We start from the raw sequence: 24881 nt of genomic DNA, 5'->3' as shown, positions 1-24881 counted from the left end.
CTACATACAAATACCAGGAAATAAAAGGTGAAATTCTAAACTCTCGACTCATATTCATCCCAAACCGAAAGTATTCAATCTACAGCAAAAACAACTGAACTGGCCTTGTCGTTCCAATACTTTCCGAGGGGACTGTATCTTGAAAAGAAAGAATGCCACCTGCTAAATGTAGTTTAACTATCAGCTTTACATAGCTTACATAGATAGCAACACTTCAATGCAAGCTCTTCTCAAACACATTTATTTTCATGGGGGTCAAATCATCCAACAAGTCCCCAATGGTAATACGCTGCTGCCAACCAATCATTGAGGAAGTGGCATGATTGCAGAAGAGTGCATTCTCTGAACTGTCTAGCCACCCCTTCTTCTAAGTTCCTTTAAAACCAACTGAAGGATTCAAAGGTCTGTTCAGAAGTGAGCCTTTTTACAAAGTTACATTACTGTGAAAGTATAAGCCGGTGAAATTATGCAATACCAAGTTAAGCACAGGGTAAATGGGATTTTCTGTTTGTTGTATTGTGGAATGCTGCAACATCCTCGGAAAGCGTTGCAAGGTCACACCCTCTAGGCAGCGGTAAACACAAGAACTTAAAAGGGCGATGCAAATTTCGGCATTCAGGCAACTAGAAGTACTGGGGCACTGAAAAATCATCATCGCTGGGATGAAAGTGAAAAACAAACACAAAAGGACTCCCAAAAGATAAAAAATATATAAATGGGATCCAAGGGTACGAATGCAGGGCAAGGTCGGCAAGCTGGGATACACTGCAGGGATAATTCGTCTGTACGGCTTGTAGAACACGATTTTGCGAAACACAACACTGTGGTGTAAAAGGAGGGGGAAAAAAAATCAGAACAAGGATCTGTAATGCATAAAACAGTATGCAATTGCATTTTTTCACCCGCCCACACACAGGGGGACACACTCACTCACACACACACACTCGAAGCTCGCTAACAAGGATGTAGAATGTTTATCATGCTTGTAAGTTATCACCAACATGTTGCTGGAGCGGCTCAAGAGCATCAAAGGCAAGGCCAGACCCTATCACTGCTGTTTGTCCTCCATTGCAGCAAACCTCGATAAAGAGGCCAGCCTTGGTCCTTTCAGCCACACACACACACACACACACACACACACACACACACACACACACAAAGATAACAGATTCCACTCATGGTGGTAGTGAAGGGACAAGTAACTTCTCTCCTCCTCTCTCCGCTTTTGAAGGAGACAGGATTGTTGTACGTCAAGGACCACCGGCGCCGCTTTCTTCCATCGTCAAAAACAAACAAACAACCCCTCACCCGAAGAAACTGCCTCTAGTTGCGCTGTTGCCTGTGACAACTTTCCAAACGTGGGATTGAGGGGTTGCTGCTCTGATGACTGACTACCCCGCGAGGAAGGGGTTGACAGGACATGACAGCATATGGCATGTCTCATAGCCAAAAAAAAAAAAACAAAAAAAGAAAGAAAGAAAACTTGACATAAGCGCAAACAAGTCGGCAAAGCTCACCAAAGTCCTAAGAGGGTTATGGGATATACTGTTAGCATATGCATGGGGAATGACACACAGTGCTCTGATGAGAACACTGTGCCAGATTACCACAGGCTTTGGTGCTGCTCTGATTCTAAAAGAGCACAGAATGATAAGGGCTTTCTTGACTAATACATCTGAACTAATGCATGAGAAAAAGAGCCGAAAGAAGGTCACTGCTAGTGAGTGTATTGACTGTGATGACGATCAATCCCTGAGTGGCACTCATTTAAACAAATTCAATCATTTTGGTTTAACTGCACCAGCAATGCTACTTTTTTCCTAGTCTGGCTGCCAGAAGCCAATCAGAATCAGAACAAGAAATGAAGCCTTTATTTGTCACATATTTACATTTTATATATATTACAGCAGAGGGAAATTCTTTTTTCGCATATCCCAGCTTGTTAGGAAGCTGGGGTCAGAGCGTAGGGTCAGCCATGATACAGCGCCGCTGGAACAGAGAGGGTTAAGGGCCTTGCGCAAGGACCCAACAGTGGCAGCTTGGAAGTACTTCTGATCAGTAACCAATAGCATTAACCATTGAGCCACCACTGTCCAGAAATCCTGGGAGGAGAAAAGACCGTAACCACCTTTGGAAAAAGAGAGGAGGTGAAAAGTACTGTAACTTCAGCCAAATCCACAGTGTGAGTCTCGTCTGGGGCAAGTGTTAAATTAAACATAACCGATACTTACATTTTTTGCTAATTCTTTTACGCTACTTCTATCTTCCGTCTGCTAGTTCTTTCTTTCTTTCATTAGGTGTTTTTGGTCTAAGTATGTGATCAGCGATAGGCTAATACTTATTTGATCTGGCCAACACTGCAGGCTAATCAATGCTGCATAACAAATAAAGTCCCCTGAAGTGAAACATCATCAGGTTGGCAGTTTTTCACAATATCTGTCTCAGACCATGCCAATACCACTTGCACAGTTTGCCTCATGGGAGAAGCGAAGCAAAAGATTATTAACATCACTAACCTTATACAACACTTAAGTGTAGCCTACACCATGCAATGGCATACCATGAGTATCCAAACATTTACAGAAGATGGAAAGCTTAACACAGACATTAAGCCACTAAAACTGTGTAGACTGCATTTGACCAACAACAAAAGTCCAGCAGTGGTTCAAAAGCTAAAGGAATCACAACCAAAGTGTGGAGCCGCGCTACGGACATCCAAGTCAGAAATAGTCTCCTTTTCGGATGTTGTCTTTCTCAGGCTCTCTTGAGCAGTTACTGCCCACCTAGACCATTTTTGTGAAAAATAAAGTTACCCCATTGAACCTTACGAGCAATATGTGGAGTTTACACGTCAGTCCCGCGTCCATGTTAGACTTAACAGCTCAGTGGATCAACCTGCTACTGCTGCTTAACAGTAAGCTCTAAATCAGTTGCACAGCCACGTGCTTATGGGAGTTTGTTTGCGGTGTTGTTCAATTTCAAATATTCCCGGTTTATCCTGCTTTTTTTTTTTTAATTCAGGATTATCGCGTTTAAGACCCTACGTGTGAGATTGCAGTATGCACTGTGCCTGCTCGTGAGTATGTTGCAACAGTCATTTTAAGGCACATAGCTTGGACACGAAAGACTAACTTGAGTTCCGGCAATCGCTATAATTGGAATACACCAATTTAAACCATGCCGCCCCTTCCTCCGATCGCACTCGTCATCGGTCAATTGTGCTTCGTAATCAGCTTCTCGGAACGCCAGCCCATCCATCTCTAATCCAAACTATGGGACACCAAGCACAGCACTGAAAATGTATCTTCCACAACTTCTCACACGTCCCACACAGACAGATCTAGGTTTCAGGAACTTCTCACTAAGCTCGTACCACACGCGCATGAGGATCCTTCACTGCCGCCCCCCCCCCCCCCCCCCCCCCCCCGCCCCCCGCCCCCAGTGCTAACTCCCGTGTCAACACATAGACCTACATATGAACACAAACCTGTGCACATTTCCAGCATACCTCGCCACACTCACTTGGTGGGGAGGGTGGGGGGAAGGCAGTGAAGCACCTGGCGGTGGGAGGTGATTGAAATGGCACCAGAACACAGGCAGAGAGAAGAGGTGTCAGTGCATCACTATAATTAGCCCTGTTGATCCTGCAGAAAAGCGAGCCCAGAGAGCCAAGGTTGCTGTCTCTGACACACATATCACTCCCTGGGTGGAGTGTGAATGCATGCGTATGTGTGTGTGTGTGTGTGTATCTGTGACAGGAGGTGGCTATGGGCTTCACACTGTCATACATGTACCTGCGCACAAAGTTGAACAGTAGCACTTCTACTCCCAAAAGGGTCGCCTTATCGACTCCAGGGGTTCTGAACGTACACGCTGTGACATTTGGGCTGACATTAAAGGAGTCTGCTGACCTTGAAAAGCCGCAAGAGGGTTCCCGCATAAGCCTGATACTGTCAGTACACACTGATAATTCAAATGGAGTGAGCGCAAAAACAAATGCTACGGATATCAACAATGCATGGACGAAATTATTTCAAATAAAGTCTACCTTAGGAATTACATACTTCACTGGAGCAGTGGCAAAAGGCTCAGAGGCAACACTGTCGTCGCTCACCCTCAAGTCGAAACTGGGTCTCAAGTCAGCAGCAGTCCAAGTCAAGTCTAGGTCATATCACACTTGCATGCGAGTGCAGTCTGGCGTCCCTAAGCAGATATACAGGTCCAGAATTTTACATGTAGCTCATCTGGAGGATACGTTTATCCAAAGCAACTTACAGTTGAAAGAGGATACAACTACGCAGTTGACGGCTAAGGGCTTTGCACATGGGCTGTTAGAACAGCCTACTCTCTTCTAGGAAGGTTTTCCACTAGAATTTCGAACGAGGCTGTGGGGATTTGTGCTCATTCAGCCACAAGAGCATTAGAGAAACCAGGTACTGATCTCAAGTGAGAAGGCCTGGTGCGCAGACAACTTTCATCCCGAAGGTGTTCAGTGGGGGTTGAGGTCAGGGCTTGGGCCACTCAACGTTTTCCAAATCAACCTTGGCAAACCACGTCTTCATGGAGTTCGCTTGATGAAACGGGTTTGGGCCCTTTACTTCCAGGGAAGGGAAATCTTAATGCTACAGCATACAAAGACATTCTATACAATCGTGTGCTTCGAAATTTGTGGCAACAGTTTGGGGAAGGACCACATATAGGTGTGATGGCTACATACTTTTGAGCATACATTGCACTAATGCCTCTATCAATGGGGTTCGAGTGTGGGAACATGGTCTATGGTTGCCTGAATAAACTTCAGTGCTGTAGTGTAGCTTGAACAACCCTTTCTAATTTTGAAGAGACACCATTCAGTCGTCTTCAGTCAAACGCTTCATCAGTGTCCTGGTCAGGGTCACAGTGGATTCTGCTGATCCCAGGGTCTCGGGAACACTGGGAGCAAAGCCGGAATACACCATGGACAGGATGTCGATCAACTGCAGGACACCAGAGTACATATTTCATCTAACAGGATGGATGTTTGTTTTTTGCAGATGGGGAAACCGGAATACCGCTAATTGAAGAGACTTAATGCATCCAATTAAAGATCATTAATTACAGCTAAATGAAACATTTTACTGCATGCAGAATTCATTAAAAGTCAAAAGACTCAAGTTAAAGTCTCATAGCCTCAAAGCTCTGGCGTCTCAACTTGATGACTTCACTTAAACTTATATCCAGGTTCAGGACTATGTGAAGCTAGAATGTTTATATTCAGGCCTGCTCCTCCAAGAGGCAGTGGGAGAACAAGACAGTCTCTCTTCAAATCTTTTTAATTACTCCGTTACTAGGAAGACCGGCATGGATGCTCACTGAGACCTGTGCCAGCTGTTTAAGCAGACAGCACACCTGGGCTACACATGGGTCTGTCTATAAAGCCTTAAGTAGGGCCAAGTTTGATGCCCCAGCTTTGGACAGTGACTTGCCCCACTGGAGTGACACTGCGAGTCCAGAGAGAACCTTCGGCACTGTGTACCTTCCAGGAGTCAATTAGAGATGTTCACCAGTGCCAGAGCTTCTCTTGGCCACTGCTCCAAAATCATCTGAGCCCCAAAGCACAGAGACATACACAGTCCTTGTAAAGCCACTGTATACTCACACGCTTCCACTAAGGGACTGATCTTGGCAATGACAGAGTTTGGCTTCTTTATGCTTATGGAGAGGTTGTCAGTGTGCCTCAAGGACAAGTGTGTGTGTGTGTGTGTGTGTGTGTGTGTGAGAGAGAGAGAGAGGGAGAGAAAGAGCGTGTGTGTCTCAGTGGGGAAAGCACGTACGCCTGTCGGAGCGTCTGGCTTGTCCCAGTGCACCAGGGCTTGGTGACATAGCCCGAATGCTGATTTCTCCCCTGCGCTTTCACCCGGCGACGCCACGACTCCCTCTCCGACTCGCAGCCAGGAGAGCAAGTGACAGATCTGCGCTTGTGTGCACACAAACACACACACACACACACACACACTTATTTCTAAGAGCTACTGAGAGTTTGGTCTCTAGAGCTCACAGGTGGTGGGAATAGGTTTGAATATTTCCTGACAAAAGCTCCTTTCCCAAGCCTGAAAGTGGGTCAGTAGCACTGCCACACTTAACCTTTCCAAGGACAACATTCTCACCTATTTACACCCCAAAAATAGCTATCAGGTCAGCAAGTTCTCTGGCAAGCCGTTAACCAAAATACCTAAACCCGATCCGTCCTGAATGCACGGAAGGTCTCTTCGCTCATAGAGCTCACTTTGCGAAAGGGGTTTCTTTAATAACGCTGAACCAGCTGCCATTATGTTTTCACTCGGGCTGTCTCCAGAGGACCAACTTTCATAAAGACAGATATGGAGAGGCCATTTAAAACCCCTTGAAACAGGGCCAGCAGTCCATCTGCATTATCACCAGCTAGCCTCGCAGACATCGAGGTCTTCGGCCAGCTGAAAGTTAGCCAGAGGTCCTTAAGAGCAGGCTTCTTGAAATATCATTCATTTTCATCTCCCTCTGACGTGGGACAGGGAAGGGGAAAAAGAAAAAAAAAAACAATTTACTGACATAGCTGTTTTTTTATTATTATTATTATTTCATTGGACGGCTGGGACCCTGTTAACCCCCATTAGCGCAGCAAGCCCCTCTCTTCGATCAAGCCCTCACAAGATGACGCGGAGAGCTGCATGAGGCACGGCCAGCACCCAGGATGAACCCTGACCTCATGTAAAATTTAAGTGGCAGGGGCAAAGACGTGCATGAGCTTGACATTTCTTATAAAAATGTGAGCGATCTGATCAATACCGCGGGCTGATACAGAACTCGTGCAAGTGTGCTGGGGAAGAAGTTAGGTGCAATTGACATAACCTATATGCTATTCTTTTCTATAATTTCTTTTGATACTTTTTGGATACTATTTCTCTCTCCACTACTCTTTTTTTTTCCCCCCTCAGTCTCTGCTCACCCACTCCATCTTACGGTCTCTCTACAGCCTTGGAGAGTGGTCTCAGGGAGAGATCTAGTGAAGACTGCCTCATATGCTGCCTGAGGCACCGTGTGAAAGGATCTAAACAAGTCCATCTCGTCGAGACAGACACATACACTGCTGCAGCACCAAACCGACCTCTACACACACTCACACACACGCACAAACACCTTGCTGGATGCCTGCTTCGTGGTATCAGTTTGCAGCAAAATTATCAACCGCCCCATAGCACACATGGTGGTGCAGGAATCTCTACTGGATATGAGACTGATGAGAGCAGTTTGTCAGGCCTGATGGGCTAGAAAACACCACTACTGTCCCGTGTGTGTGTGTGTGTGTGTGTGTGTGTGTGTGTGTTTCTACTCTCCACCCAACAGTGAGTCTGTAGCTGTAAATCTTATCTCATTTGTGAATCCTTTGTCCAGAAGAGGACACGGAGCCTATGGATGTGCTTTTATTTAATCTCATGCCCAGTCTGACAGGCAAATGAAGGTTGAGGATGAAGGAGTCGAGAAAAATTAAGCTGCAATCAATAAAATGCTTTGGGGCTTCACTGGGCACGTGTGTGTGTGTGTGTGTGTGTGTGTGTGTGTGTGTGTGTGTGTGTGTGTGTGGTTTGGCAGGTAGACTGCTCAGTAGCCCTACACGTATATACGGTTTGCATTTTCCATTCTTATTCTCACCTTTTTTTAAAATAAATAAATAAATAAATAAAAATAATCTTTCACTTTCCTTTTTGGTGTCTTTCATTCATTTTCCTCTACTGATTTCTTTTGCTAGTTCTTCCAAGCTTTCTTTCATTAGTTATTTTGTTTTCTTTCACTAGTTTTCTTTCTTTGGCGAATTCTTTATTTAGTTCACAAATTTAAAAAAAAAAAAACAAACAAATCTTTTTTCACTAGTTCACTTTCTTTCACTAATTTACTAGTCCTTTCATTTTTTCACTAGTTCTTCTCTTTGGTCTTTCTTTCTTTCTTTTGCTAGTTCATTCTTTCCTTCCCTAGTACTTTCTTTCTTAGCTAGTTCTCTGTTGAGCTAGTTCTTATTTTCTTCCTTTCTTTCACTAGTACTTTCTCTCTTCCTTCCTTTAGCTAGTTCTCTTTTGAGCTAGTTCTTTCCCTCTCTGTCTCTCTTTCTCTTTTTCCTTCTTTCTTTCGCAAGTTCTCTTTTGGGCTAGTTCTTTCTTTCCTTCTTCCTTTCTTTCACTAGTTCTCTTTTGAGCTAGTTCTTTCTCTCTCCCTCTCTCTCTTTCCTTCTTACTTTCGCTAGTTCTCTTTCGGGCTAGTTCTTTCTTTCCTTCTTTCTTTCTTTCACTAGTTCTCTTTTGAGCTAGTTCTTTCTCTCTCCCTTTCCTTCTTACTTTCGCTAGTTCTCTTTCGGGCTAGTTCTTTCTTTCCTTCCTTCTTACTTTCGCTAGCTCTCTTTCGGGCTAGTTCTTTCTTTCCTTCCTTCTTACTTTCGCTAGCTCTCTTTCGGGCTAGTTCTTTCTTTCCTTCTTTCTTTCTTTTGCTAGTTCTCTTTTGAGCTAGTTCTTTCTCTCTCGCTCTCTTTCTATCTTTCTTTCGCTAGTTCTCTTTTGGGCTAGTTCTTTCTCTCTCTCTCTCTCTTTCTATCTTTCTTTCGCTAGTTCTCTTTTGGGCTAGTTCTTTTTCCTTTCTTTTTTCTAGTTACTTCTCTTTTGGGCTAGCTATTTCTAATTTATTATTGCGTGTCCTCGTGTAATACATTTTTTTTTTTATTCATCATCTCTACATTTCACCATTTCTTTCTCGTTAGTTTTCTTTCCGTCCATTTATCCGTGAGCCTGTGTGATGATTAGCGTAACACTGGTTACACATGGCACAGTAAGGCATGTTTATGGTTTTTAGACAGAAGTCAGTAACAACACTGACATCTTACTCAGCTAGCCAACATCCCAAGCTAGCTCCACAAACCTGAACCGAGTTTGAGCATGTAAATGCTGTTGAAAGAGTGTGAAAGGCTGCTACCGTCGGCCTGGGGAGGTTTTAATAAATCTGCGTTGACAAACGATACATCCTGTACGTATAGTGCTATAGAACGTATGCATTGTTGAATGCTCGGTGGTTTCAGTGGACTGTTATTTTGAAGTCCTTTTACGAGTTGTATTAATTAGCAGCAGCGTGGCAGGTTGTAGAAACATCGTAAAAAGTACAATAACGCATGGCTACTGCCGTCCGGTGACTCTCGCTATGCAAAGACACGCTGCGGACGAGCTCCGATAGAGACACAGGGAGAGAGTCTAAATACGCGTGAGAAAGAGGGAGGCAGAAACAGTAAGCGGAACAGACCCGAACCCACATTGTGAAGACGAGGGAATACGGCCACCAAATAATGTTTTCTCCCTCTCTGATCAATTTTTAATTTAGCCTGACTGTGGCTGTGCTCTTCCCAGGCTGGGTCTTTGTAATTATTACACTTGACAGCTGTGGCCATATTGTGACTCCTGTACACAACTATTAGGAGAAAGAAAAAAAAAGAAAAAAAAAACATCTTTAACTGTAGTGCAAGTAAACTGCCTTGTGTAACATGTAAGGAAATGCAACATGATGCTGGACAAGGCACTGACCCACACAGGGATACCTCCAGACGGTGTGTCCATCAGAGCGGTCTTATGTAAACTCCTGTGAAGAACATATGTGCGTGTGTGTGTAAGATTCAACTATACCACTACCGATCATAAATAGGGATGAGAAATCCACCCAAGTCCCCAGAAGAAGATCGAGAGGAGGAGGTGGAGGAGAAGAGAGAAAAGGGGGTAAGCTAGTATAGGCATGTGAGAGAAAGAGAGGAAAAGAAGGGGAGAGAGACAGCGTGCGAGAAAGAGAGAGAGAGAGAAAGGCGGGAGAGGGGGTAGTTGGGGGTGCAGAAGCCGGTTTTGAAAAAGACATCAATCTGGCAAAAAAAAAAAAAAAAAAAGAGCAACATGACAGAAATTAAACAAGATTCCTGTGTTTGAGTTCAGCCGTTTCCCGGCCCCCTTTCAGCCTCCCATTGAAATTCTGGGCAGATACAAACCCCAAGGCTTTTGACACACTTTTGAAAACACCACACCCCCTCCTTCTTTCCAGCAAGTCTCCTAACCGACTAACAAGAACAAGGGGAGGGGGAGAGACAACGATATGGATCTTATTTTTTATTAAAGTCTTTATTCTTTATGAAATGCATTTGTTCGTTTTTCTCCCTCATTGATTTTTTTTTTTTTTTTTGGGCAGGAACTAGTCGAGTAGTGCAGTGGGCTTCTGAATACACGCACGTGTGTGTGTGTGTGTGTGTGTGTGTGTGTGGGGTGTTGTGGAGGATTGAGGGTGTGGTGGTTCAGTGTGCTGATGGGAGGTGGTCGAGGCAACACAAAAAAAAAAAAAAAACCCCCAACCGAGCAGGGGGTCGATGTAAGAATAGGAAAGAGAGGTAGCGAGGGATGGAGAGGAAAAGAGATGGGGAGAGATGTAACGGGGAGGAAAATGAAGAAAAAGGAACTGAGAGACAGGGAGAGTGAGTGAGAGCGAGGGACGGATGTTGGATGAGGCGGTGGTAGAGTCTTAGTGCATTTATGCTGCTGCTGCTGTCAAGAGCTCTTTTTCACTCGTGCTTCCTGAGAGCCGCTAGGAGAAAGAGATCTCGGAGTGAGAGGAGGAGGGAAGGGAAAAAAAAAAAAGAAGAAGAAGAAGAAGAAAAAAAAATAGAGAAGGAACTCATCATCCTTTCCAATCAAATCCCCGCATTAGCTTTGGCTACATTTCGGCTGGCTTAGTGTCAGGGTATGGAACTGCTGCCTTAAACAAGGCGCTCGAAGCTTGAATCAATCCGGCGCTGAAAGAAAGCCCAGAGCTCTGAGCTGAGAGGAGAGGAGATGGAAGAGTAAATTAGCTAGTTCCACAGCCTTTTTTTTTTTTTTTTTTTTTTTTAAATAGCACAGCATGAAATGGTGTTCGATATCTAACTTCCCACACTCCTACGTTCCAGCACACTGCACTGTAATCCAGCACTGAAAGCTAGCTAGCTCGTGCGTCGGACTCCTGTACTTTCCTCGGCTCTCGCGCAAACTCCAGCCTCTTTCTTGACAGGGCCAGAAGGTAATGATCCAGCTGCCATGGGCCTGAAATCATGTCGGGATAAGCTGTCAGTAAGCACAAGCCCCCGTCTCTCTTTCGCTCTCTCGCTCTCTCTCTCACATACATTCACGCAGAGTGTGAGGCGCCCAGGTGTCCTTGAGCCACTGTAGACTCGCACCTGTCACTTATCTCCTGCTCAGTGGGACTAACGGCACACACCCTACTCACACACAGCTAAACAGTCGGCTGTGTGTGTTTGAACACTGAGTGAGATCTGATTAATGAGTATAAGGTGACATGACGGTGTGTGTACGGGATCGCGGTTTAGACTTCTCAGGGTGTTATGGTAACCGGAATACAGAGCAGCTTGGAGTTACTCAGTAACACTAGATGGAGATTTGTTTTTCTCGTCATCGATTTCTTTTCCGTTATGAGCATCATGATGTATCGATTGCAATAAAATACACAAAAACGTTCATACTGACTCAAAACGCTAACCCCGCAGGCAACCCGTCATTTCTCGCGTAAACACAGTGGCGACAGCAGCGACAGATTAACATGGCGTGGGAATTGATCTTTTTCTCGATCCTGTGTAAATTCGCCATCGTGTACAAGGATAGTCGAAGCACCTGGCTGTCCAAGCGGCTGAGTCGCTCTTCAAAAGACCTCTTCGCTTAAACACTAAATCATCATCTTCGACTTCGCATCCTAGTCGGGGTCGCGGTGGATCCGGAGCCTGGATCCCGGGACCACGGAGCATGAGGTGGGAGAGTTTATACACACGTTCACACACTTATTCAAACCTAAAGGCCATCGAATGCAGCCAATCCACCTACCTACATTTTTGGACGGGGGGGGGGGGGGGGGAGGAAACCAGAGAACCCCGAGGGAACCCGGACAACATGCAAAACTCTGAGTAACCTGCAACCTGAGCTTAGGGTTGATCTGGGGACCCTGGATCGGTGCTCTGTGTGCTTTTCATACGATATTCCCTCCCCGACAGAGTTTTATAGACTGATTATATTCTTCGTCTGTGACCTAGTGAACCGGTAACGTGATGTATTTATTGATAAAGACTTCAAAGCACTTCTCTAAGTAGCTCTGGATAAGAACGTCTGCCGAATGCCGTAAACGTAAACGCTACCTGCTGCGCCAACCTGCTACCATGCCACCCCAGCACTCGTGTCCATGCACGAGTGTCTGCTAAATGCTGTAACTGTAAAGGCTAAACGTCAAAACAATCCAAATCTCTGGCTCCGGTACACTCCTCGGACCTCTGTCTCGAGTTCCAGTTAACAGTGTTTGCTGCACAATAACGGCTCATTAATAGCGACGGCTCCTCCGTTTTAATCCCGCACTAAGCTGCATAACTGCACCATTCAGCGTTAACGTTTCTACCAGAAGCTACAAACGGCTATTTGTTTTGATGTCATTTTGCTGGTGTGAGTACGGGATAACCGTGCGTTTACAACGGCAGCGACGTGACTGGACGTAGTGACCAGAAGCAACTGATTTACAATAGATTGACATAATACAGGGACAGGAAGCAACGTGACTGTGGGCGGGGCAAGCAACGCCAAAGAGTGGAATTAGATATACTCGTATTGAATGGTATTGGAGCGTTTGCCATTATTTCATCGCCCTAACTGTGAAAAGCAGATTTCCGCTTCGGTTTTCTGACACGAATACAAACACAAGCGATTTACATACACGAATTTGCATCTAGAGCAGGGTTTGTTTGTTTGTTTGTTTTTTACAGGATTACATCTTGCTATATGTGGTCAAAATGGGCAGCACATTTCGACTCAGTTTTGGAGGAAGGCAGTTTCAAAAATCATCTCGTGAGTAAGATGTACTACCTAATCTTACGCGTAGAAGGCCGAGATCTCTTGGAATGCCGGTGGGACGTGCCGACACCGCGTCTGAAACTTTAAAGCACATTAATTTGTGTGTGTGTGTGTGTGTGTGTTTGGGGGGGGGGGGGACAAAAACGTTTAGAACATTCAGCGCGAATAGCGTGATTGAAAAGAACGGAAACTGTGAAAGCCTTACGAGTGAGTCGGAGGGGAGATAAATAAACATGTAAATAAATAAATGAATGAATAAATAAATAAATAAAGACCAAATTCCCTGTAGCTGTCAGATACACTGGAAATTAACCACACTGCTGTATGTGTGTGTACCCACTTTTATACATTTCATGTGTGTGCACATTTCCTACTTAAAACACACACACACACACACACACACTATTAATTCCAAGGACGACCACCTTCCAAACGCAGGAAAGTAAACAATGATTAAAAGTTACAGATCCACCAAGTGCCACGCTGTTTCCCAAGCAGGTGCTACCTTCAGTCACCTTTAAAAGAGATGTAGCTTCATTATCCACACTGACTACCTGTGCTCTGCTCACACACACACACACACACACACACGCACACAGAGAGAAAGCACATCGTGTATGTATGTATGTGTGTGTGTGAGTGTGTGTGTGTGTATATATATATATATATATATATATATTTAAAAAAATGCTTCTGCTCAATTTGCGCTAATGAGCTGAACAAGGAAGAGAAAGAGCAGACAAAGAAGTGAGAAAGAGGAGGAGGAGAGGAGGATGTGATGAAACAGAGATGGACGGGTTCTACTTGATCTTTGGGCCGGCGGAGGAAAGCCCACCTAAGATGTGAGAGAGATGAAAAGCCTCTCTGCGTTCTCCGCAGGCTTTGGCGAGTGAAGCCTACTTCGCTTTCCTGGAGACTTCTCACTTTCTCCTGTGCCGATTTTCAGCCTCGTCTCTCTCTCTCTCTCTCCCCATTTCTCTGGCTGCTTACTCGGCGATATCTATCAAGCGACACTCCTATGAGTGTTAACTGAGACTGTTTTCCTTTAATTCATGCACTCGGAAATCAGCTGACAGGACGCTGACAGGACGCTGACCATCTGGAGGTACGGGGGCAGTTATCTGCAACTTACTTTCATGTCACGGTGCCTTACTGATCAGATTAACATTTGAGAAATTACAAACTGAAAAAAAAACAAACGTCAAATAAGACGCCAGATCAGCAGGGGTAACACACGGCTTGAGGGAGCGGACATATCACGATACCTGACGGCGTTATGTTTACAGAACGCGATATGTAGAATGATCTTTAAAAGTCCTCTAGATCCAGCACAACTTTCCTGCTACTGTTGCGCGACACGTTTCAATGATAAAACCACTAAAACTTTAAATATACATTGTGACGTAACTTATGACGATATACAGCCATCGCATCCGTACACCGCACCGCCGTGGCTTCGGGCGTCCTTGTTTATCACCCAGGAAAATCAGGAAAGCAACCTGTCACTTCAAAAAGCACAAGCTGACGTGCAGATGCTCTCAGCAGGACGGACGCGGGCATTCTGGCCCGCAGGGTCGCTCTTCCTGTAAATGCTATTATGATGATGTCAGAGCCCAGAAGGCATGGCGCTTATTTAGTGTGATGAATGGTCAGCAGCAACCAGCTGTCACTGTACATCCCCCACAATGCACCTCTACGGCGAACGCAATAAGCCACTTTACGGTAACACACACCCAAACGTTTATTCAAACGCACACTCGGAAGCGCTCTCAAGCACGCGCGCACACACACACACATATATATATATATATATATATATATATACACACACACACACTCATCATCTATCCTGCATTCCGCGGTTTGCGTGGAGAGGGACTTCGCCGGCAGACACAGATGCGTGTGTGTTTTATGACATTTAGATGGAAGAGAGAGGGAGATCTCCCCTAAGTCAATTTGAACGCAGAGGCCGATGAAATTATACAGGTAGCAGTGGGCGACGTGACAAACGACTAGCCTGGCGTACAGCTGGGGGAGACGTTCTCCGACAGAGAAAAGAAATGAAAATCTAAATTACAGTTTACAGTACACACATAACTACAAACGGCTTGTTTCTGTTGCGTAAATCAATGCCTACTGTATGGGAGCAGGAGGGAGGGAGAGCCAGAGAGAGGCTGCAAAATCAAACACGGCCTCAACAGGGCATACACACACATATACATATTTTATATATATATATATATATATATATATATATATATATATATATATATATATATATATATATATATGGTTGAGTTGTTTTTGTTTTTTTTTTTACATATTTGGACAAGCTAGCTAATAAAATTGACATTTCGTAGTAATATTCACAATTTAAATGAACAAAAAACAGATCAGTCACATGGAAAAAGTAAGTACACCCCTACATTTATGACACCTTCAAATCCATATAATTAGAATCAGGTGTTCAGGATTGGGGGCCGGTGATTAAAACCTGCTCAGGGAGTGCAGGTGGAACCGGTCTTATTTATATCCCTCTCATATCTAGCGTGTGGTGTTCCCTTTGTTACTGAGGTGTGTGAAGAGTTCTGTAAGGGCTTCAGAAAAAAGGTTGTGGATGCCTATGAGTCTGACAGGGGGTTTAAAAAGATCTCCAAATTATCTGAAATGCAGCTTTCCACTATAAAGAAAATAATCTACAAATGGCGCAGATTTCAAACGACTGCCAGTTTGTACAGAACTGGCTGTCCGAGCAAATTCAGCCCAAGAGCAGACCGTCTGATGCAAAAAGAAGTCTCCAAGAACCCCAACATTTCATCATAGGATCTGCTAGTAGATCTTGCAACTGTTGGTGTCAGAGATCATGCGTCTACAATCAGAAGAGAGTGCATAAATTTGACCTGCATGGGAGGTGTGCCAGGAAAAAGCCATTGCAAGACTACAGTTTGCCAATGAGCACATAGGTAAAGACCAGGCCTTTTGGTAAAATGTTCTCTGGACAGAAGAATCAAAGATAGAGTTGTTTGGCCACAGTAACAGCAGACACGTTTGGTGCAGACCTAAGGCAGCTTTTCAGGAGAAGCACCTCATACCAACTGTGATGCACGGTGATGGAAATGTTATGATTTGGGGTTACTTCACTGCCTCAGGGACTGGACAGCTTGCATTCATTGATTCAGCTATGAATTCTGCATCATATCAAAGAGTGCTTAAAGATAATGTGAGGCCATCTGTCCGAAAGTTGAAGATGAACCGAAAGTGGACCTTTCAACAGGATAATGATCCTAAGCACACTAGCAAATCCACTAAGGAACGGCTCAAAAAGAAGAAACGCAGGGTTATGGAATGGCCTAGACAAATCCCGGATTTGACTCCCATTGAAATGCTGTGGGGGGATCTGAAATGCGCAGTACATGCAAGAAAACCCTTAAATATCTTGCAACTGAAAGAATATTGCATGGAAGAGTGGTCAAAAATTCCAGCAATCCTGGTGGACAATTATGCAAAACGTCTACAAGAAGATAGATATATATATAGATATATAGATATAGATACACATACACGCAAAATTACTTAAGACTTAGTCTTCGGGTTATGTTTTTGGATGCATTTGAGTATTAATAAGCAAATAATTTTATACTGTGAATCATAGAGTTAACGAGAGCTGCAGTGATTCATCAACTTAATCAATTTTGTCCATTATAAAAATGTTTACTTTTATATTTGATCCGTGGTTTACTCGACCAACAACAGAAATGTATTATAATACGATATATATATACACATCACTGTGTGCAAAGGTGTTTACAGGCCCAACACTCTTATGGTAGCTTTAAAGAGCACAACCCAAATGATTTCACTTGCACCATATAGGCCTTAGATAACAAGAAACTGCAAAGAGGTCTGACTGAATGCTGAAAAAAATTAAGAAAGAAAAAAAGTTTCATCCTGTTTTGTGCAGAGTTCGTGTAAATGTGAATTCACGACCCTAAAAAGTATTTAAACAAAAACCGCTTGAACATGATCAACGATGCAGCCGATACCTAGAACATGATATGCTTCGGCGGACATACACACAAACAAGAATATTATACACGTATAGTACTACTACTTCTGGCTATAGAATGTCCTTACGCCTCAAGAGACATTCACTTCTCAATTAAAACAGAGCGGTGTAGCTCAGGAGATTTCACATCTTCACTTAAATGACCATTAATCTCTAGACAGCACAGTCTAGATAATTGGCACCAATTTAAGAAGAAGAAATTGGCCAGAAGACGTAAAATCACAATATAAAGGTACTTAAAGCATCAGTACATCAATTCAGACTGTCATAGAGGATCCATAGTCAAAGACCTTAACGATGCCTCAAAACCTGGAACAATAAGCCCATCAGAATTCCCAACTAACCCATAAATCACCGTGTTGAGCCGAGGAGTCGGCCGCGTTTACCTGCACGGCCTTCTTGATGAAAGGGATCTGCGTGCCGCTGTCCAGGTCCTCGTTGATGATGAGGCGTCGAGCCCACTGGCCTGCTCGCACCACGCCGCTGCCCTGGATCAACACCAGCAGCTTGTCCTGGTTAGTCAGAGCGTCCTCGCTCATGTAGATGAAGCTCTTCGGTTCGCACTCTGTTGCATCCACCTGTGAAGTCCAGATGCTAGTGTTAATAAAGATACATAACTACAAACAGTAAAACACACACACACAAATAAAGGATAGAGGGTTTCAGGCTCTAAAAATCTAAAATGACAACTTACATAAGAATACATAGACTCAAATCTGTCATACTACAATTAAAAAAAAAGATAATAATGTAATCCAGTCAGGAGGATTTCTTTCCAATAACATTCATTACCGCATCTGCACTTGATCTCTCAAATGAACATTAACTACACTGTGTTACATATACATATACATATATATATAAATATATACACACATATATGTCTATCTATATATATATATAATATAATGTGTACATACACACACACACACACATACATATATATATATATATATATATATATGTGTATGTATGTATGTATTATATACACACACATAAAGAATAGGTAATAATTTGATATATGTTTTTAATATATTAATTTGTCATAAGCTTTAATGTTTTGGAGATTGTTTTTATTGAATTCCACAAAGTGATTTTTAAACGTACGTTTTTCAAATTCAAATTTTATTCGTCACGCACACGCCCATACACAGTACAACATGTAGTGAAAAGCTTTTTACGACCGTCTGTGACATAAAATAGAATTTACATAGAGCAGAATTTACGTCAATACAGTTAGAAAAAGGAAAAAGTATATAAACTTTTTTTTATTTTCATTTTTTATTTTTTTTTTTAAGTATAAAAAAAATACAACGTAGGATATAAAGATGGGTGGCAGCAACAGTCTGACTACAGTCGGTATAAAGTGCAGATATGGATATGTGCGATTATACAAGCAACATTAATCTGGGGTAGTTGTCTTGAAATTGTTCACATATACATATTATAATATATATCTATATATACACATACACACACACACACACACACACACATACATAACCAAATTTCATCCAAGGCGACTTACAAAAGAGGAAATACAAGCAAATTATATTTGTAATTATATTTATAAATACAGGATATGAATACAGACTAAACGTTGCTCTGTGGTTGATATTTAGTTCAATATCCCCTTAAAAAACTAAACAAAAATAAAAACCCTGCATCTAATACGGTCATGCTAAATCCCAGAGAGTTTTCTATTCACTATTCATCTTCTCACTACAGAGTGTGTAACATAAACTTATATACTGCAATAGATGCTCAATAGAACATTTAAAAGCATTACTGAAGACTTGAAATGTAATATTTGTTCGTTTGTTTTTTTTGTTTTTTTTTACTTTATTAGAATGTTGACGAATAATAAAATAATTATACAATAATTATAAAATAAGATTTTTTTTAAATAAAAAAAAAAAAAACCTTTCAGAGAAATGTGTGGCTCTATAACATCAGGTGACTAAAATTAGAATGCGTAAAATATTTCTAATATTCGAAAGTTGTTTTCAATTTAAATAGTATCAAAGTCATTTGCTAGTCAAGCTCCAGCGTGCTGCCCTGTTCAGGCTCGGCTAAACAGCGGTAGCTAATGTAACGTGATAACACATGGCCGGCTAGTTAGCTAGGTAAGTGCACTAATAAAGAGCCAGGGAAATGAGCGAGGATATGACGTCCCGGGGAGGAAGTCGCGGTGTAGCCACAGTACTTATCTTCGCCTCGCCGGGATTCAGACGCACGCACGCACGCACTACGCGTACCGCTTAAACGTTCTCGAATAAAAAAAACTTACAAACGTCAACGGGAAGTAGAGTTTGTTTTCTGACTGTTGAGCCTGCATGAATAAAAAATAAATAAATTTAAAAAACGAACACAAATCCGAATACAAATCTGCTTCTCCCTGGAGCGCAGGCTAGTGATTATCACACGAGTAGTCGGATTCCTTCGGACTGCTCGAGTGTGCACTTGAATCTGTGTACGCTGTAGTTCTATTATACTCGCTGTTTTCAGTACTGCCGGCTTGTGAAACCTTCGATCCCTCGTTGTTATGTCGACAACTATATTTATCCTCCTTTCATTAAAAGAAGTGCACCGGATACACTAAGAGTGCAGTGACTCACAGCCTGGAATCGTTCATTATGAACGGCACGATGCAGAGAGACAGACGGCTCCTCCGGTCTGTCTGTCTGTGATGACTTTATTAAAACTGCCATGGATTTCTATTACGTTCTCCCTGATTGCGGCGCTGTAAAGATAACTCTCGAGGTCGATACGGTTTTGTGCGCTGGGTCGTTTGCTTTTGACCTATCGCGTTCTAATTGTAACGTCAGCGTCGGCTCCTGCCTCTTTTATACGTCGCGTTTTTATGCTTCTCCTTTAAATGGCCATTGATGAAAAGACGGAAAACCTGCAGCTAAGTGCACTTTGTCACACGCGGCTGAACCCATCAAATCCCCCTACTGACGACGAGAACGCGGCCGAGCCTCAGAGATAAACACGGCACGCGGTTATAGCCGTTTACAGCTTGTAAAAACTTCCACTTTCTCTCAAGTGATTTACGTACAGTAATATACTGCGCTTTTAAACATGACATCAATCACGCGCGATTTATGAACTACAAAGAGAACGCGATGCAAAACGACGCTTCGTCTTTATGTGAGAAATCGACGCTTTTCGTGCGTGCACGACTAATACGTATGCTACTTAATGAAGTCAATGTAAGCATGTTTAAACAAACAAAACAAAAACAAAACAAAACAAAAAAAGATTAAGGACTGGTTGTTTCAAATATATGAGCTAAATAAATAAATAAATAAATAAATAAATAAAACAAGCCTAAAGTCAGAAATTATTTCATTCAGATGAAATTAATAATCAGGGAACGACGAGATAGAAAAATCCAGAGAATTCAGGCTAGCGTAATCTCATGTTTTTACATCCGAATTTCTCATTAACACCGCGGTTTCATCCCCGGCGGCATTATTCAACAGCACAAGAGCCTCTCTGTTCGTTCAGCCGCACTTACCGGGAGCATCTCTTTCTTCAGCTTGCAGTCCTTCTCCAGGAGCTCGTAAACATATTGCGTGATGATCTGCAGGAGAGAGACGGGACAGAGAGGACAGACATCTTTATTTGTATTCCGAGCGTAATTTGAAAAAAAAAATAATAATAATCATAATAATAATTAAAAAATGACCCGTACTTGCTATCGTAGCAAACCTTGAGCCGAGTCAAATATACGGATGGCGTGAATTAAGATGGCTGAGCAGACGTGAGAGAGTTCAGATCGTTAAATAGTGCATTTGATTCTATAGACACACGGAGGGTTTTGTTAAATGGTTTAGGACGTGAACAGTATTACTGTGTGCTGACGCAACACACAAACCACATCTGTGTACACGTACAGCTCTGACAGTATTGACTTTACATGGGCTGTAAGCAAAGCGCATGTACTCCTTCGCATATGTTCAGATCTGAGGCCCAGGAAGCGAGGAAGATAATTGGGGGTGTCTGGATCGCTCTTGTTCTGAGCGGAGAGTACAGAATCTATCGGCCCCAGAGCCAGAAGAATCTCGACTACAAGCCGAGAAGTTGATGTGAGGTATGTTTATCCCTGCAGCTACGTGATTTAGGAACTTGTACTCGGTGCAAATTCAACCCAGGGACCAAAGTTACACGCTTCAATGACATCAACAACTTTTGGTGGTTTCTTTCTTGTTCTTGTCCCCTGCAAACCCTGATACGCAGCAGCTGGAAAAACAGCGCTTTATTTGACGGATCTGCGAGACGACAGGAAGGAGCCGCCCGTGTACAGATGAATCCGGCTCGCTAGGGTCGGTGGGATGACTTTAAAAGGCGAGGACGAAAGACGACCAGGGAATTATCATCCATGCCAAGCTCGTGATGTTTGGAGGACTTTGCCGCCCACTCGGACAGACGGGATTCTGTAATCGTGCTGGAAAGCCGGGACGGTCAGCTGCCGGGTGGCCTGACTGCCTTGCATTGTTTGTGGGAGGTCTTTGCTTCCGGATTGGGAAACAGGAGGTTAATGAATAAATCTCTGGATTACGTCTGAGAGCTTAAATTATAAGATGATTCATTAGAATATTACCTTCACAATTTATCTAGAGTTAAGTTTAGGCTTAAACAGAGATACACACTCAAACTAGCAACAAACAAAGAGGCAGGTGACCATTAGGTTACAATGCGATAAAGCGACAAGACGAGCGTTGAGATTTTAATCGGGTCGGTGTCCATTTTGTGGTAAAGTGACAAATTCAACCTCCCGGCTTGAATGATTCCTCGAGCCGGTCTTCATCAAGCACGTGGTCTGAAGTTTAGTTCCTGCCTGCTATTAGTTCCCATTTACTGTTCACAAAAATGGAAGATTGTCATCATCTGGGCAATGGTAAATGGTCTGCACTTATATAGCGCTTTTTTAACCTTAGCGGTTCCAGAGCACTTTACACTGTGTCTCATTCACCCATCCACACACACACACACACACACACACACGGTAGCAGAGCTGCCACGCAAGGCACTAACATGCCATCGGGAGCAACTTGGGGTTCAGTGTCTCGCCCAAGGACACTCTGGCATGTGGAGTCACGTGGGCCGGGAATCGAACCTCCAACCCTACGATTAGTGGACGTCCCGCTCTACAGCCACCCCGGCATATCCTGTATGACGTCTCATAAAATGTGTATCAAGACATTATGACGCAAAATAAAGCGTAGAAAGAGCGTACATAGCTAGTGCAGTAAGCTTGCTTTGCTAATCTGCCACTACATGGCCAGAAGAGTCAAACCACAAGCGACTTGGAGCTTATTAGTATCGCAGCTTACTTACGGGGTCAGAGTACGACTTTGTATCTTTCGTCAGAAAAATTGTTGAGAAAATGAAAGGAAAAAAACTGTACCTCTACAGTATGTTTTTTTTTCCCTCAATAGTAGTATCTAGAGTATTGTTAAAAGTGAGGCATTAGATTTTGAGTTAGAAGGAAATTTTCCTGACAGGAAAATTAGGTTTGCATACGTGCTGTGTACGCACACACCTCCGACAGTATTGAACTCACATGGACTGTAAGCAAAGCGCATAAGCGTAAAAGGAAAGGTAAGGAAACTTGTACCTGTACAGTATGTTGTTGTTGTTGTTTTCTCTAGTATTATCTAGAGTATTGTTAAAACCAAGGCATTAGATTTTGAGTTAGAAGGAAATTTTCCTGACAGGACTCGTCATTGGGTTTGCATTGATTCCGGTAGAATTATTCCTTCTCCTTATGATGCAAAGGTGGGGCGGCGGCGGCGGGGGGGTGGGGGGGGGGTATTGGGAGAAAAGAAAGTTATGAAGCAATCATAATACACTCATGGTAACATAGTCATTTAAAGCCAAAGGACATAAGCTATTGCTTATTTGATTACAAACACCAAAAGCACATTAAGGGCCAAACGAGCTAATGCAATGAGATATTAGCAGCCATCAGCGGTCAGCCGGCCCAAATGAGATGACAGATCTATCCGCTGAATCCATGGAAGGGAGCTGCGGGTGAAACAGTGTAAAGATATAGGCTGCTCAACGGCACCTAATTCACTAAATGTCAAGCTCTCTGATGAAGACTAAAATGATTGTGAAGTGCAATATGCTTGTGTTTAATGATATCAATAAGCCTCGCAGGAAATTTCATTTGTGCGCCGTTATTGCTTCAGCGTCTCAGGTGGCTCGGTGTGATTATAGCAGGGAAGGAGAATGTGGACAGGTCTCTAAATATACCTGGGACTGGGTCATGAGGATCTGCGGTATGTCTATGTACAGGGCTTGGTCCTGATATATAGGAATAATATCATTCACATAAGTGTGTGTGTGTGTGTGTGTGTGTGTGCGCGTGTATGTAAATCTCTCTTCAGCTGGCAGCTGTGTGTAATGTCTGAGGTACAGACCCAGAGCTGGGGTCAGGGATCCGGCTTCTTATTGGACAGACGTGAAGCTATAGATGAGTATCTGGAACATTAAATATCAACAGCGTCCTCAGGCCTATTATCTAACCCCTAGACCTCTAATTCATCTGGCCATTCACACGCAACGGACAGAAAACAGACCATGGAATTTGCTTCCAGGAGCAGCTAATTTCGCTTTCGAGTTCATCTAGGTGAACTCTGACCCTGCGTATTCGCAGACTACAAAAGTAAAAGTGCTTCTTGATGATGGTGTCGCTCAGAGCCATAAATAATAAAAATAAAATAAACTAGCGATTGTTAGTGCTACTTCTTCAAAAATCAGTGAAAACAGGAGAGGGGGGGGGGGGGGGGGGTGGGGTTCGTCTCACCACGTCACACTGTTCAAGAAGGAATAGGAAATGTTCGAGCGCTTCCTGGAAGGTCAGTTAAGTAATGCAGCGGATAAAGAAACAACACCAAACATCCACAAGGAACTCATGACCAAGACTGGATTTGAATATCCATCCATTTTCCATAACGCTTATCCTATACAGGGTCATGGGGGAGCGAACACGGGGCACACATATATACACATTTTGGAAATGCCAATCAGCCTACAATGCATGTTTTTGGACTGGGGGAGGAAAGTGGAGAAAACCCTAAAGCACAGGGAGAGCATGCAAACTCCACACACACACTTGGCGGAGGCGAGAATCGAACCCCCAACCACTTAGCCACCGTGCCCCCTGGATTCGAATATAGAATATCTTTTCTAAAAACACGGTCAGCCCTTGCAGTCTGCATGAACATGCCTGTTCACCAAAATATGTGAAAATAACCCATATAGGACCATTAAGAAGGGGATTCCCATAGGTGCACACAGTGAGTGACAGATGAAGAATTCCCATTGTTATTATTCTACATAGCACGTAGTGACCGCCTTTCCTGCCCTCTCAGAGACGCAGTTGAGCACGTTCTCTCAAGTTTGACACAATCGCGGCCGCCTGTCAACGTAATTAGAGCGCCGCCGAGTCGCGTAATTAATATTGTCTTATTAGTTTGATAATGAAAGCCCCGCAGGTAAGAATGCTAAGTGCTTCACACCTCCCTCGCTTTACGTGACGTGGATGGTGATCGCAGGCCGGATGGAGACGGATGGCTCGCTCGGAAACCGGGGTAACGCTGCGGATCTCTGAAACGGTTTTTACGTCACTAGTCACCTCAGGCTTGGAAAAACAGTGACAACCAGACAGTCCACAGCTGTAACGCCGGGTGCAGCTTTACGTAGGGAAATGTAAAGAGAGAAGGCTTAGTGGTCAGCACGTTCGCCACGCACCTCCGGGGTCGGGGGTTCGATTCCCACCGTGGCCCTCTGTGTGCGGAGTTTGCATGTTCTCCCCGTGCTGCGGGGGTTTCCTCCGGGTACTCCGGTTTCCTCCCCCAGTCCAAAGACATGCATGGTAGGCTGATTGGCATGTA

General features: G+C 43.5%; 1 protein-coding gene across 1 annotated transcript in view; it reads right to left on the bottom strand.

Moving 5' to 3' along the window:
- Window positions 1–24881, bottom strand: part of fam172a (family with sequence similarity 172 member A) — a 188006-nt gene that overhangs the window by 131634 nt on the left and 31491 nt on the right. Inside the window, exons 5-6 of the mRNA XM_053654004.1 lie at window positions 20495–20560; window positions 17358–17549 (exon numbers count right to left, since the gene is read on the bottom strand). Of these exons, the coding sequence (XP_053509979.1) occupies window positions 17358–17549; window positions 20495–20560 (258 nt within the window). The remainder of the gene's footprint in view (window positions 1–17357; window positions 17550–20494; window positions 20561–24881) is intronic.

This window comes from Ictalurus furcatus, chromosome 22 (genome assembly GCF_023375685.1).
Source record: "Ictalurus furcatus strain D&B chromosome 22, Billie_1.0, whole genome shotgun sequence".
Lineage (NCBI taxonomy): Eukaryota > Metazoa > Chordata > Actinopteri > Siluriformes > Ictaluridae > Ictalurus > Ictalurus furcatus.
The sequence above is the reverse complement of the archived record's forward strand: the minus strand, read 5'-3'. Positions and strand labels throughout refer to the sequence as shown.